Source organism: Triticum aestivum, chromosome 4B (genome assembly GCF_018294505.1).
Source record: "Triticum aestivum cultivar Chinese Spring chromosome 4B, IWGSC CS RefSeq v2.1, whole genome shotgun sequence".
NCBI classification, from domain to species: Eukaryota; Viridiplantae; Streptophyta; class Magnoliopsida; order Poales; family Poaceae; genus Triticum; species Triticum aestivum.
This window is the reverse complement of record NC_057804.1, coordinates 323,314,757-323,335,980: the sequence shown is the minus strand read 5'-3', so window position 1 is coordinate 323,335,980 and position 21,224 is coordinate 323,314,757. Positions and strand designations below refer to the sequence as shown.

Sequence of the window (21,224 nt, the reverse complement as noted above, 5' to 3'; positions counted from 1 at the left end):
CCAGGGGTTTGCCAAATCACTTGTTTGATTGTGTACTTAATTTATACGAGTGAAATATATTACTCCCTCCAATTCATATTACTTGTCTTAGATTTGTGTAGGTATGGATGTATTTAATGTTAGATAGATCATACTACTCTCTCTGATTCATATTACCTGTTTTAGATTCGTCTAATGTATTAGTGTTAGTAATACGAATCGAAGGAAGGAGTTCAAGTCCAGCGTTGATAGCTTAGAGCATCTCCAGCTGCACCCCTAACAAGACCCCCAAGGCGTCTTTTTTTCCCATTGGTGTAAAAAAATTTGCCCACTCGTGCCCTCCGCATGCCAAATTCCGCCGGTTCAAGCCATTTTTTGGCCCGGCGATCCTAAGTTGGACCCAACGCAGTGGGGGGGCACTTAGGGCTACGGTGGAAGAAAAAGTGGCGCGTGGACCACCACTGTCAGGCGAGAAACGTCTTTTCCCCACCCGGATTGGACTATGCACGGCAGAACGCCACTTCCCCTTTCGCCACCATGCCGATACCCGCGCCACCCCTCCGCCCACAACCGCTAGAAAGGCCATTCCCCCGCTGAAAAGAGAGGGTTTCACCGCGACAGCCTCCATTCCGCTCCTGGCCGAGCTTTCCAGGACTCCGACCACGCCTGCAAAGTGTTTGGCGATGGACTCCGACGACGAGGAGGTGTTCGCGGCTCTGATGAAGAAGGAAGCCGGGGCCGACACCGACGACAAAGAGCACCTCATGATCCTCGCCGCTCTGGCTTACTTTGTTGAACTATTTAATTTGTATTGATTTTTGTGATGAACTGTGATAAAAATTATTTTTGTTGAATTTGTGCTGAATCTAAGTTGGAATTCGGCGGCTGTGGAGTGAACTTGGGGGTGGCTGGAGATTCTCTTGTGCACACTGGCTATGGAGGGAGGGTTAAAAAACGGCAGGCAGACGTGAGGCCAACAGCACAAAACATTGTCAAGAATTCTGCAACTCTTCAAACAAGCAAACGATGATAGGGCTTGTATTACAAGTATTCAGCGCATATATGAGTAAATTGATACTTCAGTTGGTCATACACAATCAAAATCGCAACTCAGTCTTCAAAACAACCGGAGACTCAGGACATAGATCTTTAACAACTAGCGAAAACTTCATACAGGAATACGTTGTCCTTCTCATATCAAACATATTATTTGGATAAGACGGTGCTCGAAATTGAACATGGCGCACAACCCCAGAAACGTACAGCATGCAGAGGAACTGTTTAAAAACTTGAACAAGTAGAGGACCAAGTCCTTTGCTCATTTGGCTTTGGGGTGCGAGGCGATGAAGTCCACTGCAGCTTTAATGGAGTCAATTTTGTCAGCTTCATTGTCAGGTATCTCAGAGCCAAATTCCTCTTCCAAGGACATAACAACCTCTACTGCATCCAAACTGTCTAGGCCAAGATCATCCTTGAAGTGGGCATCTGCTTTCACCTACAGGACAATGCAAAGAAACCGATTAATGATTTCAAACGCTACAAAACTCATCACAAGGAGCTAAAACCACTCCGCAATTCAGTCCACCCAACCAAAGCAAAACAGAAACAAATCACCATGCCCAAACGCTGAAACTGCAGCATTTTACCTCTGCTGTGCTGTAAACTGCAGTAGCACAATTGTGCAGGCCAAAGACTCAGAATGCAAGCAAATGCAAGCTAGCTAGCGCAGTTTTTCTTCTGAAAATTAGATGGTTCACAGCACGGAAAATTGGGATGCTATGAATGGTTTTCTGTTCGCACCATTTTTGCTAATTTACTATGTGTAGCGAAACATATTATTCATTTGAAATCCAATCACTTTACATGACCTAGTTCGACTTAGGTCACAGAGAACACCAGCTACCATGTATAACCAATCTTTGCACAAAAGATAAGCTACCGTGCATAAAAAAACGAAAATGCTATTGTGCTGACGTTCCCTGGGAGGGCATGGCAAAACAAATTATTTTCATGGCAATTCATGTTGTTGCGAGGATGGCAAATTTCTTCAGCAAGCACGCCCTATGTGTGACTAACTAGTGTTTTGTACAACTCAAGTCAAAATAGGAGGCACAGTGAGCAATTAACTCTAAACAGTAATCACCAGATTTCTAAAAGATGTTCTGGATCTGGAAATCAGCTGATCAGTTACCAAATACTCCCTCCGTTCCAAAATAGATGACTCAATTTTGTACTAACTTTAGTATAAAATTGGGTCATCTATTTTGGAACGGAGGGAGTATTAATGAGCTAAAGCAGAAAGATTGCCCATGCGAATCAACAGAAGCATAGTGTTGACAATAACGCACTAATAAAAAGGCACACATGTTATGTCATCGAACTGACAATCTAAAACCACTCATGAATGATTCCTCGGGCATTCTGGCTTCGCAAAGCTCCACCAGTGGTTCCTCCCCGTATCAAATCCATACAAACTCAGATGCATACACATGCCGCAAATATATATACAATAATTAAAGTGACTAAGCTAGAGCTTCTCCTGAGCATCCATAGTGTTGGGCGTTGGCTCTCCCTGCGTTGACACGTGTACAAGTTTGATTTTTCTGTTTTTGATTATTTGTTACTGCTTTTGGAATTTACTGCCGAAGGTCTTCGTTTTCCACGTGTTCGGTGTTCTCCGGAAGGACCCCGACTCTTCGTTGAAAATATCCAGTCTTTCCTTCTAGGCTCTCCCCTCCTACATATGTTTCCTCTCAATCTCTACCACTGCATGTGAAAAATCCTCCTCCATTGTCGCGTCCATCTGTCGCGCGCCTGCCACCACTGTTCCCTGCCACCATCTGCCGCCGGCTTGTTGGCGGCGGCTCTCCACGCCCATGGCCCCTCCCTCTGTTCTCTTGAAGACAGCGGCAGCGCTGTGTCCGCATCATCCGCGACCTTCCTTGGCAAGCGACGTCCGCCTCCAGTTTGCCCCTTCCTCCCGGTGTACCAAGCCGCACATCGACACGCCCATGTCCGCACACGTTGTGTGTGCTCTGGCCCATGTTCTACCCAGGGGTGCCTCCTGCTCTGGAGTAGGCTGCTGCCACGTTCCCTCCAAATGGTTGCATCCGTGCACTCGGAGACGATGACTCCGTATTTTTTGGAAGTGGATCCTCTAACATCCTCAAGGGATGTCACGAAGCTACAGTAAAATGCATGTGTAAAACGAAGAAGGGATGTCAGGGTTACTGTGGCAACCACTGTGCGGATTTACTGTAGCATGTACAAAAATAAATCAAAAATCATTTTATTGCACCATAATTTTGTTTGTATGTAATTTTTGTAAATGTATAGAGTAGATTTGTAATTTACAAATTAATTATAATTATTTTAGGCTTAATCATATGAATGTGAAGGAGGGATGTCACGGTTACTGTAGCTTACGTGACATCCCTTGAGGATGTTAGAGGATCCGGTTCCGTATTCCGTATTTTTTCTCATGCTATGTGTGGTGAATTTTGATCAATCTTGGCTGACTTGCTGCAGAATTTCATATCTGTGAAGTTGTCATGTACTTGGGTTTTTTGGCATGTATGATCTTTTGAAGATGGTCGTTACATGCATAGCAATTTGATTTTGTTTTTGTGTTACTGATTAGTTGATCCATTTAGTTCGGAACCTAAACTAGTTTTCATTAGAAACATTCACAAATTAGTGTGGTTAATAGAAATGGGAAGTTAGAAACACTATATGCTACCACATAATATATAGTTGATTGTTTGGTTGCAAATCTACCTCATACATATAAATTGATTGGTTTGGCATAATCTTTAAGAAAAAGTAATCCATTGCTGACAGTTTGTTCCAAAATGGATTGTTCTGACTTTGCAATTCTCTATAACTAGAATGGCATGTTTTCTTATGCTAATTTTTCATGTGTTTCTTGCAGGGTTGAGGAGTACTTGACTCAGGTCTGCATCAAGAGATTGGAGTTAGCCACAAGAACTTGAAATTGATTCTAACAAGGCTGATGCACCCTACAGCATGGTGAATGCACCTACACACACCATCCAGGCTATTGAATTCTCTAAAAAGATAACTTGTTCCCAAGAACCTGGTTAAAGTGGTACGTGTAGTCTGCCAAAGTGTTTGTCAATATATCAGTTATATGAAAATAGACGTGTCGTGATTAGGTAAATACATCAGTTATTTATAGTTTTAGACTCTTGCTATCATGCATGTCTCTGTAAGATCACTAGCATAATCTGTCCTAATCATTTCATTGTTGCCATTATCTGTTGTTTGTTCACGAAGATAGATCCCTTTTTGCAAGCTGACCAATACAAATTAATGGTAATAATCATGGTTGATTTACGCTGTTAGATCAAATGTTTGAGAAATTGTTCCCTATATCCAAAAATATTCTGTTTGTTACTACCCCTTTAATATTCAGTGTGTTGATTCCCTTCAGGTGTGTTCAGATCTATGTCAATTGGAGATTTCACAAGGAATTAATGAATTTCAGGATCGACTGAGCACGGAGTGACGCAGAGAGGGCAACAAGGCATACGAAGCAACAACAAGCTACCAAGCTAGCATACACATGAGATATGGGTTTGATTTGTGAGTGATTCGACATGTATTGTCCTTCATATTGTGCAGTGAGTAAGGTACAACTAATTCCTTATGGTAGTTGGGAGCCCAAAGGTAGTTCCGACAACAGACATGAGGTAGGAGACCGATCCCACGGTCTTCCCCGCTGCCCAATGTTGGTGTGCTATTTCAGATCAATACCTTCATATAGCAGCAATATGAAAATATCTAAACATGCTGTTTCAGATATTGGTGCTAGCAAGCGTAGGTATCTGTATTATCAATAGTTGCATCTGTACTTTGTATAATTAGTCAATATTTTCATATTTTGGTTATATCAATATGGTGAAGAAAGCATGTTGTTTTATGAAAATTAGATAGCTGCTTTTGCACTTCATATCTAAGGGTGTTGTTTGAGTGCTAATAGTTTTACACTTTTACTAACTATATATTCCTTTGACATTTCATATAGACCTATCTGAGCCAATATTCTAAGCCTCATACCATTCGATTAATTAGACAATATATTTGTCGTAAGTCGTAACTGTCCTGCTTGATTACTAATTTCAGATTTGTTCTTCCTTACTGTGGGGGGCATATCTATGTTCTAAGAAACATTGGCGTACATGGTAGTTATTTCTTGACATGGCTATTATCTCTAGATTTTGGTTCTATGGTACATAACGAATTAGCTTCTTGGTCTACATAACTAACTTGCCGAGGGTTTTGGCTGTGTATGTCGTTTAAGGTGTATGCTGCAATCATTGTGAGCATTGTGTCTACTAACATTGTCAAGAGGGCTTGCTGATTACTGGTTGTTTGAGCCACCAGCGGCCTGAGCTATTCTCTTTTGTGCTACTGGATACTCATTTATCTACAAAGATAGTACTCGAGAGTAAAGATCTCAGAGATTTTATTTCCCATTGCCTCTGTCTGAGCACTGAGTAGTCGTCCTCTTCACCTTGGCTAATTCTGTACTGATATAGAGCAAGATCTCTGGACATATCAACTGAATTCCATTCACCTGGATACTCTTCTACCTTGCAGGTGTATCAAATTTTGCACTCTGGCAGTCTTGAAACCCCTCCTAGGCTCCTACTTTTAAATGGAAAAAGAAAATCTTGCTGTCACAGCAAGCATCAATTTTTTTCTGGCCACAACTAAGACAAATCCAAGAGCACTCTTACTCACGTGTCATGTGTGGTCTTCAGACAATTGGAACAAGGGATCACCTCTGTTTCAATTGGTAGTTTGCAAAGTCGTCCTAGTTATGCCTTGGCATTAATCTGGGACATGCTTTTTTTTATTGTTTTTAAGGGACTGCTTTTTTGGATAATATTTCAAACTCTTAGGCAAGCGATCAGTAATTTTTTTTATGGAGATGATCACTCACTGTTTTTTCCTTGCTATGCTTGCAATAGGAAAACCACCTACTTTTTTCTCCAAGAATAAAGCAAAAACTACGGATGGATGGATCTGTCAGTCATTGATTGGGTTTCTACAACATAAACAAGTGAAATTTGCTGCTTTCATGCAACGGATCTTATGTGCTCTAAGAAGTTCAAGTTGGAAAAAAATAGAACCATATAGCTTTCTTCTGTGGTGGATGCAGAATGGAAGAGCAGGAGTGAAATTGCAATCAGAAGCTTGGAAAATTCAACAAGATTCTGGGCAGGCATCATCAAACAGTGGAAATCTCTTCTCTCCCAACAAACAAATAAAAACACACGCACGCCCAGCTCGCTCTCAAATCCAGTACCACCTATTCTCTCCTTGGAATAATAAATAATATAGATGTAGGCACGAGTTTCTGCATGGGCGGCGTGCCGCCGCGCATCCGCCTGCTAGTAATACCTGTTGTTGCCGCTCTCTCTCACGCCGGACTGGAGGTAGACGAAGCACTTTTTCTGGCGACAAACGCCTGGGCAACTGACCCTTGCTATTCTTTAGCTGGACTAACCACTGCGCCAACAAACACAACACAGCCCAGCCGGCTTTGTAGCCTGGGCAGCAACGTAGCGCCCACGTATCCATGCGCACGTACACACTCAACAGAGCGCTTTCCGCGGCCACGCGCACGACGCACACTACACGCAGGACGCAACCTGCTCCACAGATCGCTGCTAACTGCCTAGCTACAGCACACACACACTACACACGTACGCCACACACGCACACACACCACGCTTCCGCTGCGCCCCGCGCGCACCCGACCGCACTAGTGCGCCCCGCACGTCCCGCGCGCACCCGACGCGCCCGACCACACCAGACGCCGTGGCTTATTCCAACACACACACCCTAAGCCACGGCCTAGAGGAGTCTGTCGTGGTCGACGTTGGCGTCGGCCAGGAGAGCCTGCTCCGCCGCCGGTCCTTTCCGCAGCTGCGGGCACTCGCGCCAGAAGTGCCCATGCTCCCCGCGTTTGTGCTCGCCGTTGCCCGACGATGTGCTCGCTGCGCCGTCGCCGTCTTGGTCGCCGAAGCCGCGTCCGCCTCGCCGTCGCTCCCGAGCCGCCCACTGTGCCGCCGTCATCATCAGCTGCCCGTCCGCGTGCTCGCCGCCGGCCCGTGCGCGCCGCCGCGTCCTTTCCTCGAACGCCTTGAGCCGTCCGAGCGCCTCCTCGTACGCCATCTCCTCCACGTTGCAGAACTGCTCTATGCCGACGACCGCGGCATACAGCCGGTCCGGCACGGTGTCGAGTAGCTTCTTCACCACGGCGCTGTCGTCGAGCGTCGACCCGAGCATCGCGTACCTCGCCGCCATGCCGCTGACCTTCCCGGCGTACTCGTCCAGCTCGTCGCCGTCGTCCATCCGTAGGCGATCGAACTTGCCGCGCAGCGCCCCAAGCCTCGCTGCCCGCACCCGATCGGCGCCGACAAAGCAAACCTTGAGGGAGTCCCATACCTCCTTTGCGGTTGGCTTCGTCGCTACCTGCATCAGCAAGTCCTCCGACAGTGAGCCCAGCATCATGGCCCGCGCCGTCTTGCTCTTCCCGGCGTCGACTGCCTTGCCCTCCGCCGGAGCCACTGCACTCCACAGCCCCTGGGCGTCAAGGATAGCCTCCGACTTGATCGCCCAGGCGGTGTAGTTCGTCGTTGTCAGCGGCGGCGGCTGCAACGCCATCGCCCCGCCACCACCGCCGTGAGGGACGACCGCCATGGCCGCCGGTGATCGCCTCGAACCGTAGCTCTGAATACCAAATGTTGGGGCTGCCCTCCAACGACGAACCCCGAGCTCAGGCCGTAGACGTAGACACAAAGACAACATACATGAGTGAGCACAGACTCTTGCGGCGACGAACGCCCTGGCCGCCGAACGGCATGTATGTTGGCTCTTATTTCACTCCGCGTGCCGGTGTGGTATGTGCCATCGCGCCAAGTGAAATAAGAGCCAACATACAGGCCGTTCGTCGCCACAAGAGTCTGTGCTCACTCATGTATGTTGTCTCTATGTCTACGGCCTGAGCTCGGCGTTCGTCGTCGGAGGGCTAGTTCGGTGTGTGTCGCCGGAGGGCAGCCCCAACAATACCTATAAGGCTAAGCTGGATTGCTTAATACGAGGAGATCTATCTAACGAACAGCGTGCAACATTTGAAACAACGCAGATCAATGTTGCTTCCTCCCAACGAAAGAAAATCTAAGAAATGCTAAAGAAAAGGGAACACTAGCAAGAAAGGGAGGGCTTGGAGGGGGACCTTGGATGGGTCGTCGATCTTCTGGAAGTTCTTGACGACCTTGATGGTGCGCTCGGTGACCTCGTCCTTGTCCAGGAACGACCCCTTGGCGTCCTCTGACGACATCCACCGCCGCCCCGACAGGGCCCCCTGCAGCGCCGCTGCCGGCCTGAGGGCCACCGACGACGCGGGGGCCGCGGCCAAGCGGAGGTGCCGTAGCACCAGGTTCCTCGCCGCCGCCGCCATTTGGGTGGGATGGGTGCTTAGCTCAGGGAGGGGAGAGGGGATCGGAGGAAAGCGTGATGCGTTGCGGCGGCGGGGCGAGAGTTTTCTGGGCTGGGGTGGAGTGGGGGAAGAGGAGAGCGGCAGGGTTTTAGGCCAATTGGGCTCTAGGTTTGTTCCCGGCGTATCCTACTACTCTTTTTTTAACATCAGTACATACACAAGCGCTCATATACACACACATACGTTCACCCCTATAAACGCATACACGCACACCCTACCCCTATGAGCACCTCCGAAAGACTGAGCCGGCATATCATCTTGAGATTTACGAAGTCATTGTAGGTGCCTCGTCGTCGACAAGAACGTCTCCTCCCACTGAATGCGCATCGCCAGAAATCCTGAAATAAATCCAATAATAAATGCGAGCACCAGGATTTGAACTCTGATGGACTGAGAATACCACATTCCCTCTAACCATCCAATCATAGATTGATTCGTTGTATCCTACTACTCTGGGTCGTTGGACTTTCTTCTTCTTAGGGCGTGGTTAGCGAGTGAGGGCACCCTATTTGGTAAATCCTATCTGCCGCATTCTGTGGTGGTAGATTGTCTTAGGTTCGCACAGGGCGAGGCACCGAGCGATATGAGCCGGCCCGATTATTAGTAAAGAACACGGCGGTTCGGGGAACGTTCTGGGAGGTTCCAGTTGGGTTTTCTGTTTTTACGAATCTTCTAGAAGGTAAGGAAAGGTTCCTGAACCGGTTTATGTCTTTTTCGATTTTCATTTTTTCCTACTTCATTTTTTTATTTCCTCCCTTTTTTCTTTTTTTTCCTTTTTTGTTTTTTCTTTGTTTCTTATTCTCTTTTCTTTTCTGTTTTTGAATTTATTTTTATTTTTCAACATGCTCAGAAATTTTAAAAATGTTTGTGTATTTATTTTTTGTTCATTTTTCTAAAATGTTCCCGTTTCCAAATTTTGTCCAAAATTTTAACAGAATTAGAATTTTGAAAATTGTTCGCACTTCACCAAAAATGTTCCAAAAATCAAAAGAGTTTAAAATTTCAGTTTCTAGAAATGTTCACATTTTAATTTTTGTTCACAAAGTCAGATAATGTTCGAGAATTTCAAAAGATGTTCTCACATTCAATATCCGCAAATTCAAAAAATGCTCATGCTTTCAAAATTTGTTCGCAAATTCAAGATAAATTCCGGGGATTTAAAAAAATGTTGGCCTTTGAATTTTGTTCACAAATTTTAAAAATGTCGGGAATTTCACTTTCAAATTGTTCAAAAAATATCATGTTTTCAAAATGTGTTCCAAATTAAAAAAAAATCAGGGAATTTTAAAAAAACTCCTTTGAATTTTTGTTCACAAACTATTTTTTTAGAGAATTTCACATTCCAAGTTGTTCACAAAAAAATTCATGTTTTCAAACTGTGTTCGTGAATTCGGAAATTGTTCAAGGAATTTCAAAAAATGTTAGTAATGATGGTGGCTAGCGACGTTCGTCAGTAGCAAGAGGTTCTCGGTTCGATCGCTGACATAGACTTGTGTTTATGGGAATTTGTTCTATGTGATGTTTTAATTTTTGCCGCTGCTGTTTACCTCTTTAAATGTCATGGTGCTAATATGACACGAGAACTTGCGTGTCTCAGTGGCTACTGGCTTGCATACTGCATAACCCACCTTGAGGTCACGTGTTCGAATCCTAGCACCAGCCCCTCGTTTTTTCACGGCGCTAACACTATGCGTCTGTGCCAACTTGTGTCACGCCCAGCTGAGTTGCCCTGTGCAAACCATCGACTCTTTGCCGCAATGAGCGCGAATAGAAGCCACCCCTATTGCTCGCCTTCAACGAGAGGGGAGAAAACCCTCGTTGAAGGGGGGACCTAGATGGGTCGGCCCACCAGCACGGGAGGCCACAACCTGCTTTTTTCTTTCTTGTTTGTTTTTTTACTTCTATTTATATTTTAAAATGTTTTAAATGTATATATTATAAAAAAACTCTATTAAAACATTTGAAAAAATGTTGAATAATTATTTGAAAAATGTTGAAGAAGTATTTGAAAATTGTTGAATAGGTATTTGAAAAAAGTTGACGAGGCATTTGAAAAATGTTGAAGAGGTATTTTAAAAAATGTTGATCATGTATATAAAAATGTTAATCAAGCATTTAAAAAAATTGTTGAACAAGGCTATTTTTTCCATTCATTACCTTTGAGGATCAGTCGTGGTCTTCTAGACTCTACCAAGAGTCTGGAGAAAAATGTTGAACAAGTATTTGAAAAATATTGGACAAGTATTTGAAAAAATGTTGATCATGTATATAAAATTGTTGAACAAGTATTTGAATAATGTTGAACAAGTATTTGAAAAATGTTGATCATGTATCTAAAAATGTGGCACAAGTATTTGAAAAATGTCGAACAAGTATTTAGAAAAAATATTGATCATGTATATGAAAATGGTGAACAAGTATGTTGAACAAGTACTTTAAATATGTTAATAAATTATTTGAAAAAAGTTGAACAAGTATTTGAAAAAAATAAAAAACGAAGAAACAAAATGCAAAAGTGAATGGGAAAGAATGAAAGAAAAACAGAGAAGAAGAAGAAAAAAACCCAAAGAGAAAAAAAAATCCTGAAGAAAACTACTCGTGTAGTTTTAAGTAAGGCACACCCCTAGTAATATCCACAAAACGAGCTTGGGCGGGGTTGCTAGCTCGTCACATGATCCTCTTGGAGACCAAGGTTCGACTCCGTCTTGCAAATCCTAGTTTCTTTTTACGACTACAACTGCGTTTTCGATCGCTTAAGGCGATAAATAGTGCCGCCCTCGATCCCTGCACGCCCTTCTGGTTCGGCCCATATGGTGAGCGACGTGCCCTTTCGTTTTTTGAGATTTCGAATAAATTCTGATTTTCAGAAAATGTTCATCGAATTCAAAAACAGTTCTTCAATTAAAGATGTTCTTGCAAAGGCGATAAATAGTCACCACGCTTGTTGGAGGGGAGCCCTCAATCCCCTCCGTGGCCTTCTGGGCCAGCCCATGTGGGGCGCGACCGCACGACGTGCCACCTTTTTTCGAGATTTCAAATAAAATCTGATTTTTAGAAAAGGTTCACAGATTCAGAAAAATGTTCACCAAATTCAAAAGCAGTTCTTGAATTAAAAAATGACCGTGAATTCAAAAGAATGAACATTTTTTGAGTTTTGATGAACCTTTTTTTGTTGAATTTTTTGTGAGCATTTTTAAATAATGATGAACATTATCTGGTATCTGATGAACAAAATTTGAATCCGATGGACATTTTTCAAACTTGATGAACAAAATTTGTATTCTAGATTTTTTTTTTGAAAAAGAGGGATGAACAAGTTTTGAATTCGATGAAGAAATTTTGAATTTGGTGAACATTTTTTGAAAATCAATGAACAAATTTTGTATTTGATGCATATTTTTGATTCGGTGAACAGATTTCGAATTTGATGAACATTTTTTAAATCCAAGGAACAAAAATTAAATTCAATGATTTTTTTTGAATTTGATGAACAAAAAAAAGTTTGCGGATTTGAAAAGAAAATACACAAAAGGGTGAAAAAGCAAAGAAGAAAAAAGCAAACAAAAAAGAAAAAAAGAAAAGAAAAGAAAAAAGAAAAAGAAAAAGAAGACCCCCCCTCGCTACGTTGATCGATGACGCCCTACGCACCGAATAGGAAGCCCTCGCTAGAGGCCTCATGAAAACCTTAAAAAAATGTCTCAAAAAACCTACAGAAAATGTCTCAAAAAAACCGACATAAAGAAGTCCAACATTTTTTTATATCACCGTTGTCACATGATTGCCTAGATTTGGAAAAAGCACTTGGGTCTCGCCGTCCCTGACGGTCTTACCATGCAAATTTGAGCCGAGAAAAGGATAAAGATGTCCCATGTGCATTCACTAGGGGTTTAAAAAAAGTCATAACTTTTGATTCGAACACCGAAATTCAGATTTGTTTTCATCGTTGGGTTCCCTGCGACGAGCTCAACAAAACTAGATCCCCATATTGATATATTGATGTTTTTTTTTCATGAGCAACTTTATGTGCTACGTAGTCAACTTTAGTACTATAAGTAAGCAGGTACAACAAAAGCGGAGTTCATGCAGGAACTACTGGATGTTCGGGATCTCCATGCAGGGCCTTGTACAATGCTCGACGTCGGTGCTAAAATCGATAGATCTCGGGTAGGGGGTCCCGAGTTGATAATCTTGGAGCGATGGTAACAGGAAGAATAGGGACATGGTATTTACCTATATTGGGATCCTGCTCTTAATTATAGTGATTGTGAATGTGGTATAAAGTACATGATGATCTACCTCGAGATCGTATGTGTGAGTTCTAACATCTAATCTCTAAGCATGCCTCTACAAACTAAACCCCTCGTTTTATATTGGCACCAGAAGCATCTAGAGTTTGCACATGGTCGGTTACTATCTAGGGATAAACATGTTGATCATTCAAACACGCCTTAAAGTGTACGCCAAGTCTTCGGAGAACTCCATCTTGATTACGCCGAGGGACAGGCCATGCATGGCCCATTCTTTAGTTGTTGGCGGGTCGTCGACCTGGCCCATGAATGGCAGGCCGACGTGGTGTGCACCCCCTAATCCACGACACCGTTAGTAGACCCTGAACTTGTCTTCAAACCGAGGACACGAGCTCCTTCCTCATGACAGCTTCATTATCCAGGTCTTCAGCTTTGTAAACGAGTTCGATCTTCCACGCCGGCTTTTGAATCCGAGGACATATTTCGATCCGCAGTCCTCTTCTTGATGTTCGGCTATTGGTTTTCGACCACTAATGAGGGAATCTGAGTAACGACATACTTCGCACGTCAGGGCGTCTTTTGGCGGGACCCTTTGCAAAAGTAATACTATGTTCTTGTTGAGTCCGAGGATAACCAACCGAGGCCCATTCCTTAGGCTGGTTACAATGGGCAAGAACATAAGCTAGTAACTTCACACTTCCCTAGACTATGTTACTACCTTCATAATGGGTAGGAACATCTATGTAATGTTATGCAACGATGTATATTAGGTTATAGACTCATTGTTTCTTGGAGTGTGTGATGTTCCAGTAACTTAGCTAGTTACCACAAGTACCTCTCTCTTCATTAAATACGTGTCACATAAGCAAAGTTGTATTGGAGTGTGTGATGTTACTTCTAAGTTCCTCCTCACTGTGACCAGCCTAAAGGGAAGTTTTACTCTCTGAGGATTCTTGATGACCTTTGGTAGTTTAGTGGTCCCACATCTCGATATACTCGCTAAAAGGAGACATGGTGGGCCCAAAGATTCACTTTTCACGGTGTTTTTAACTATTCTTTCTTCGACCTGTGTCCCCAAACATGGTATTGTACCTGGGGAACATGTGAATTAACTATCAGGGACTCAAGCGTCCCATCACGACCAGGGGCGGTCCTGAGGGGGGACGGGTAGGGGGGACGACCGCCCCAGGCCCCATAAATCAAGGCCCCCTTGCTAGGTAGTACGTACTATGGTCGACGTATGTTGCGATGGCTGAACCACCGAGCGATTCATGAATGTGTGAGATTAGCTGTGGCCTGTGCATGTAGATATCTATCTCCATTCCAAGAGCGCACGTGACTGCAACTGGGGCCCCAGGTAACTGCAACAACCGCTCTAAAAAAGTGATAACGGGCCTATATCCCAATTAGCACCGTACACGGGCCAGCCCCATGCGGCGATCACGATCGTTGCCCTGAAAATGTGCATCAGGATCCAGCGCTTGGATCTAGCCGTCTACGAGCGACGCGCGAGGAACAACCCTAACACACTGTCGTGCCGTCGCCGCCTTTCCTCCCTTTCTCGTAGTGACAGGCGCCATCGCTAAATTGCCATAGTTTCTATTCGCCATGAGCAGTCGAACAAACAGCGGACGAGGGGGTGTTCGCCAGGAACGCGTCCACACCACAATTTCAGCCAGAGCCATTCGAAAAACAGTTTCAGCAAGAGATATCCCATCGTCGTTTCTGGCGTCGAGAGACGAGATGCGGATTTCTGAGAAGGTAGTCTCGAGCAATTTTACCACCATAATTGATAGACTTATTTGATCTAACATGTTTAATTGTTGCAACCAGTTAGCAATTTTACCGCCATAATTGATAGACTTGTATGATCTACCATGTTTATTTGTTGTAGGAGATTATCCATAATCAACTGACTCGATACGGTTTAGTATGAATATCAATGGACTATGTCGTTCGAGAATCTGGCGTGATTGAGCCCTAGTTTTCAGTTAGTTTTTCGTTCAAATTTTGACATTGTCATGTTTTAAAGTATGCATCCAACATTCAGAAAAGGAAAAATTACAAATAAGCCACTATTTATAGGAAACATTATATACACACATATGTTAAATACTGTTTTGATGGTTATTTTAAGGGGCCCCGGATTGTAGTTTTGCCCCAGGCCCTTGAAATCCCAGGACCGGCCCCGATCACGACATGTCTCATCATGGTAGATAAAGGGCGACAAGGGAAGTAATTTCCTTTCACCCCGCATGCTCCTTCCTTGCGTTTACAAAACCCTCGCTCCCAATACCGCTTCTAGAGCTCCAACAATGGCGAACGGTCATGGCTCGTCGATGCACCTGTTCGCACATGAACACGTCATCGTGTACCCTCGACGCCGGGGGTGATGCACCACAACTCACGTCGAAGGATACCCCTCAGGAAGCGCGGTGCGCAAGCAATCCGACGGGCGCTTTTGTAGATCCGAAAACCCAAACGCCCAGGAGGGACCCCATCAGGACGCGAGATGGCTATGTGCTGCCCTAGGTCGACCTGATCGCCCCTAGGGCCTCGAGGTTCGCCACCCTGCAAACGAAGGACGAGAAGAAGAAGAAGAAAGAGAGAAGGTAAAAGATAAAAAGTGGTAGATGTGTGTTGTTCAATCGGCCACAACCTCTCATCTATTTATGAGATGTCTGGACTTCCCGTAGAAGAAAAGGGCTCCAAATCCTGTCCAAAATTAACCGAACTTGGATTTAGGTAAGTCCGAGACATCAGTTCGGTTTTTGGGTCTCATAGGTCACAAATGACCTCAGATGAAGATGCACCCCAAAGCAAATTTAACCGTTTCGACGAGCCGAACAACTTTAATGTTGAACGTTTTTCGATTCGAGGCCATCTTGAATGCCTAAAAGCTCACGTAAAACAGATAATAACTGGCGCTACCCATCAGACATTAGCCATACGAGTGTCTGATGAGGTGTGCCACTTTTTGGCTCGTCACGGAGCCGCACTCCGGTGGATCTAACTTTTACATAGGACCTAAGATTGAGACTATGGTTATATCAAAACCAATCATTTCGATGAGACAAAGACAATCCGCATAGATCAATTTTCCATATGAGGCCGTCTTGGAGGCGTAATTGGCCGATAAGTACTCTGAGAGCTCAAATATTATTACTTTGAGCACAATTTCGGCCGTTTAGATGAGATCGGACATTGATGACCCAAACATCAAAGTTTCTTATTTTGACGATACCGAACTTTTTCATGTAGATCACTTCCCCATTTGAGGCAATCTTAATGGGTTTCGTACCATGCTAAAATCTGATGTCAACACATGCCCCCCTGTTTCTCGGCAAAGCTTGGATGCCAAAAATAACTTGCATAATGCTTGATATAAGGATGATGTCAACACTCGATCGACCATTTGTATGTGCTTAGGGCAATAAGTATATATCGGCCATCTATATTCTTAGCATGATAGCTATATATCGACCATTTCCCATTGCTTACTTGAACTTTGTTGATGCGAACTTGGGTGGAATTTCCTCAACTCATTGCTTAGTTTTCAAACACTCAAACAGAATACCATCAATAGTCCGGCAATAAAATTTCATATACCAGTGTGCATCACAACTTCTTCCGCTGAACCATCTTGTCCACCCCGTTGCTAGGATCTTACAGATAATCAATAATGAGCTTTCTTTCTCCTGCATAAAAATTTCATTAGTGGCCGAAGCGGTGGGCTTCGGTTCGGCCTTGCCTATGTTGAAGAGACTAAGCATCAACAATTGATAGATATGCAATACACCATGATCAACATAGTAACTGGATGCTTGTTGTGCCAACTCATTTCAATTGTCATGTCTAGATATATGACCAATTTGAAAGCAATCCAAGGAGAATATTACATCTAGACATGCTTCAAGATAAATTATAAGTGATTCATGAAAACATTGATAACTCTTGGATATTTGTTGAACTACTCATAACGAATCACCGAACGCCTCAATATATGTAGCACCTATGGCAACCAAAGGCTCCCAAACCGACTAACATTGTCACATGATGGATATGGATCTACATGAGCATAGGGAGGCATCCACGACATTGGCATTGGCGGCCCAAAATAAGAATAAGAATATGTTGTATTAAAGTTCTCACTCTGCCAATACCGAACCTCATATTTGCACTTAGGGGTGATCTTGATGCTTTTGCACTACTTGGCCGATAAGCACTTTTTTCTTCACTTGCTTTTTGATATTTAGCTAGTAACTCCGCGAAAGTGTTTTTTGATCTCTTACCCTTATGCTTATTTTGGCCTTTGTTTTCTCTTGCACCGATCTCTGAATTTTCTTGTTGCTCCCCAATACTTACCATCTTCACTGCCACCTTCATGGAATTCCCGCCTTCACGAGTATCTTCATTGTACTCTTGTGGCACCCAGGCTCTGAGAGACCAGAACACCCCGTATTCCAGCCCAGAGATCAAGTCTTCTAGAATACGACACTGCTTGGCATAGAACAAATCAACTCTTATTACAAAGAATATGGGTACAAGAGTTCTGAAGACCCAAGGATAACATCGGCATAATGACTCTACGCCTGCCAATGTAACTCTATGCTAGCAGTGGAACAACTTGTAGTAGCAGAATAACTCTCGACAGGGGAACAACGACAATGTGACGCCCGGATAATTAAGCTATAGTGATTCCCCGCTAATGATGCCACGTCACCACGGTTACTGTGATAAACTCTCGATAGTTCAGAACCGAAACAAATTCAAAATTTAAATAAAAGAAAACAATAAAAGTTTTTAAAAATTAAAATAAAAATGTTCGGTGGTTGCCATGTATTACAAAGATAATTATGGTGTAAGGTTCACAATTTTATAAAATGCCTAAGTGCTTATAAATAAATAAAAACAGAAAAGAAAATAAATAAAAAGAAAACAGAAAAACAAACTAACAAAAAAAAAGGAGAACCCCCCCTCCCACTGGGCTCTGGCCCAGCAAGCCACCGGCCCAACTGGGCCATCTCCCCGCCAGGCCGGCCCACCTCGGCCTACACATACCCCCCATCGACCGAACCCTAGCTACCCGATCCCCATTCCCCACTTCACCCCCCACTCCCCACGATCTCCACCCTCTCCTCCAGCGCCGCCAGGGGAGAGCCCCGCGCGCGACCCCCCCACCTCATCGACGCGCCCCCCCGGAGACCCTCCTCGCCGGAGCGGCCCCTCCATCGCCCATGCCGTCGTCGCTCCGTCCATGGCTCCTCGCCGGCTCCACCAACCCTCACCACCCTCTCCCCGACCTGGACGCGTCGCCCCCCGACCCCGTCGTCATCGCCGGCGCCAGGCGCCGCCTCGCTGGCGCTGCCCCACCGCCGCCGCCCTGTGCCGGGTCGACCTCGCCGTGGCCTCCTCATCTCCTCCCCACGGGTCGCCCCCGAGCCTCGCCGGCCCGCTTCTCTTCAACGCTGGTGAGGCCCTCGGCCTCTTCCCCCTCGATCTGTGTCGCCGGCGCCATTCACTGCCCGCGCGCGCATGACCCCGCGCTCGCTGCCCTGCTCGCTAGCCGGCCCTGACCGCGTTCCGCCTGCCCCCCCCCCGCTGCTTGCCGCCTTGGGGCTCCGACCCTCGCCGGTCTCGCTGTCGTCGCCCGGTCCGGCGCCTCGCCTCGCCCAGTCTGCTTCACCGCCACTGGCTGGACCGGCCCCCGCCGCGCCGCTGGTTTCGTCCGAGGCCAGCGGCCGTGCTCGTTCCACCGGGCGCTCGTGGCCATGCCCCTGCGCCCGAAACCCAGTGCCTGTTAAGCCCCCTGCCTATGACAAAGGGGCCCCAGCCCCAGAACGATTAAAAAAAAAGAGAATTAAAATATATATATATATATAATAAATAAATTAATAATAAAATTAATTAATTAATTAATTAATTAACTAATTAATTAACTAATTAATTAACTTATCTAATCTTGTTTAGTTTAACTAATTAAGATTAATTAACCTAATAAATAGTTACCCTAATTGTTAATTAGCTAAACAATCCCTAACAGGTGGGACCCACCTGTCAGGTTGACCAAGTCAACTGTTGACGTCATGCTGACATCATGATGACGTCAGCAGACACTATTCTGGATAATGTTGATTAAATTAATTAAATAAATCCTAAAAATGATTTAAAGCTTTTAAAATTAATATAAGGTAAACCGTAGCTCGGATCGAAAAACTTTGTACATGAAAGTTGCTCAGAACGACGAGACGATTCCGGATACGCAGTCCGTTCGTCCGCCACACACCCCTAACCTATCGAACTCGCAACTTTCCCCCTCCGGCTCCTCTGCCCGAAAACGCGAAACACCGGGAATACTTCCCGGATGTTTCCCCCCTTAACCGGTACCACCTCATACCACGTTAGGGCACACCTAGCACCGCTCATTGTCACGTCACGCATCGTCGTGTTTATGTTTGCATTGTATTCATTGTTTCTTCCCCCTCTTATCTCCGGTAGACTACGAGACCGACGCTGCTGCTGACCAGTTCGACTACGGAGTTGACGACCCCTCTCTCTTGCCAGAGCAACCAGGCAAGCCCCCCCTTTGATCACCAGATATCGCCTATTCTTCTCTATACTGCTTGCATTAGAGTAGTGTAGCATGTTACTGCTTTCCGTTAATCCTATTCTGATGCATAGCCTGTCATTGCTGCTACAGTCATTGATACCTTACCCGCAATCCTAAATGCTTAGTATAGGATGCTAGTTTATCATCATTGGCCCTACATTCTTGTCAGTCTGCCTTGCTATACTATCGGGCCGTGATCACTTGGGAGGTGATCACGGGTATATACTATACATACATACATACTATACAGATGGTGACTAAAGTCGGGTCAGCTCATTGAGTACCCGCAAGTGATTCTGACGAGGGGGCTGAAAGGACAGGTGGCTCCATCCCGGTAGAGGTGGGCCTGGGTTCCCGACGGCCCTCGACTGTTACTTTGTGGCGGAGCGACATGGCAGGTTGAGACCACCTAGGAGACAGGTGGGCCTGGCCCTGTTCGGCGTTCGCGGATACTTAACACGCTTAACGAGATCTTGGTATTTGATCTGAGTCGGCTACGAGCCTATACGCACTAACCATCTACGCGGGAGTAGTTATGGGTATCCCGACGTCGTGGTATCAGCCGAAGCACTTCAGACGTCAGCGACGGAGCGGCGCGCGCCGGATTGGACTGGAACGCCTACTAGGCTAGGTCTGCTTCCGGCCGCCCTCGCAACGTGCAGGTGTGCTCAGGGCGATGGGCCCAGACCCCTGCGCGCTTAGGTTTAGACCGGCGTGCTGGCCTCTCTGTTTTGCCTAGGTGGGGCTGCGACGTGTTGATCTTCCGAGGCCGGGCATGACCCAGGAAAGTGTGTCCGGCCAAATGGGATCGGGCGTGTTGGGCTATGTGGTGCACCCCTGCAGGGAAGTTTAATCTATTCGAATAGCCGTGATCTTCGGTAACAGGACGACTTGGAGTTGTACCTTGACCTTATGACAACTAGAACCGGATACTTAATAAAACACACCCTTCCAAGTTCCACAGACAACCCGGTGATCGCTTTTCCGCAGGGCGACGAGGAGAGGATCGCCGGGTAGGATTATGATATGCGACGCTACGTGGAGATGCTACTGGAGATGCTACTTGGAGACACTACTTGAAGATGCTACTTGGAGGACTTCAATCTACTCTCTCCTACATGCTGCAAGACGGAGGCTGCCAGAAGCGTAGTCTTCGACAGGATTAGCTATCCCCCTCTTATTCTGGCATTCTGCAGTTCAGTCCACCGATATGGCCTCCTTACACATATACCCATGCATATGTAGTGTAGCTCCTTGCTTGCGAGTACTTTGGATGAGTACTCACGGTTGCTTTTCTCCCTCTTTTCCCCTTTCCCTTCTACCTGGTTGTCGCAACCAGATGCTGGATTCCAGGAGCCAGACGTCACCGTCGACGACGACCCCTACTACATCGGAGGTGCCTACTACTACGTGCTGCCCGCTGATGACGACCAGGAGTGACCTAGGAGGATCCCAGGCAGGAGGCCTGCTCCTCTTTCGATCTGTATCCCAGTTTGTGCTAGCCATCTTATGGCACCTTGTTTAACTTATGTCTGTACTCAGATATTGCTGCTTCCGCTGACTCGTCTATGATCGAGCACTTGTATTCGAGCCCTCGAGGCCCCTGGCTTGTATTATGATGCTTGTATGACTTATTTTATTTGTAGAGTTGTGTTGTGATATCTTCCCGTGAGTCCCTGATCTTGATCGTACACATTTGCGTGCATGATTAGTGTACGATTAAATCGGGGGCGTCACAAGTTGGTATCAGAGCCGACTGCCTGTAGGAATCCCCCTTCCAACTCCTTGGCCGAAGTCGAGTCTAAACTTTACAAAACTTTTACTAACATGGCTGTGCGGCCCATGGGCCCACGTC

At 45.5% G+C, this 21,224-nt stretch overlaps 1 protein-coding gene across 1 annotated transcript; it reads right to left on the bottom strand.

Moving 5' to 3' along the window:
- Window positions 1–989: 989 nt before the first annotated feature.
- Window positions 990–8,635, bottom strand: LOC123092094 (acyl carrier protein 2, mitochondrial). The gene is made up of 2 exons (XM_044513776.1): window positions 8,249–8,635; window positions 990–1,474 (listed from the first exon to the last, which is right to left on the bottom strand). The coding sequence occupies exons 1-2, from the start codon at window positions 8,471–8,473 to the stop codon at window positions 1,298–1,300; spliced, it is 402 nt and encodes a 133-aa protein (XP_044369711.1). The 5' UTR covers window positions 8,474–8,635; the 3' UTR covers window positions 990–1,297.
- Between the last annotated feature and the right edge of the window lie 12,589 nt (window positions 8,636–21,224).

What these genes read in the sequence shown, in the direction of transcription:
- LOC123092094 (XM_044513776.1), bottom strand. Translation starts at nt 8,473, where the DNA reads ATGGCGGCGGCGGCGAGGAACCTGGTGCTACGGCACCTCCGCTTGGCC. An exon ending in AGATCGACGACCCATCCAAG is followed by an intron (nt 1,475 to 8,248) that starts GTCCCCCTCCAA and finishes ATTGTCCTGTAG; the next exon opens with GTGAAAGCAGATGCCCACTT.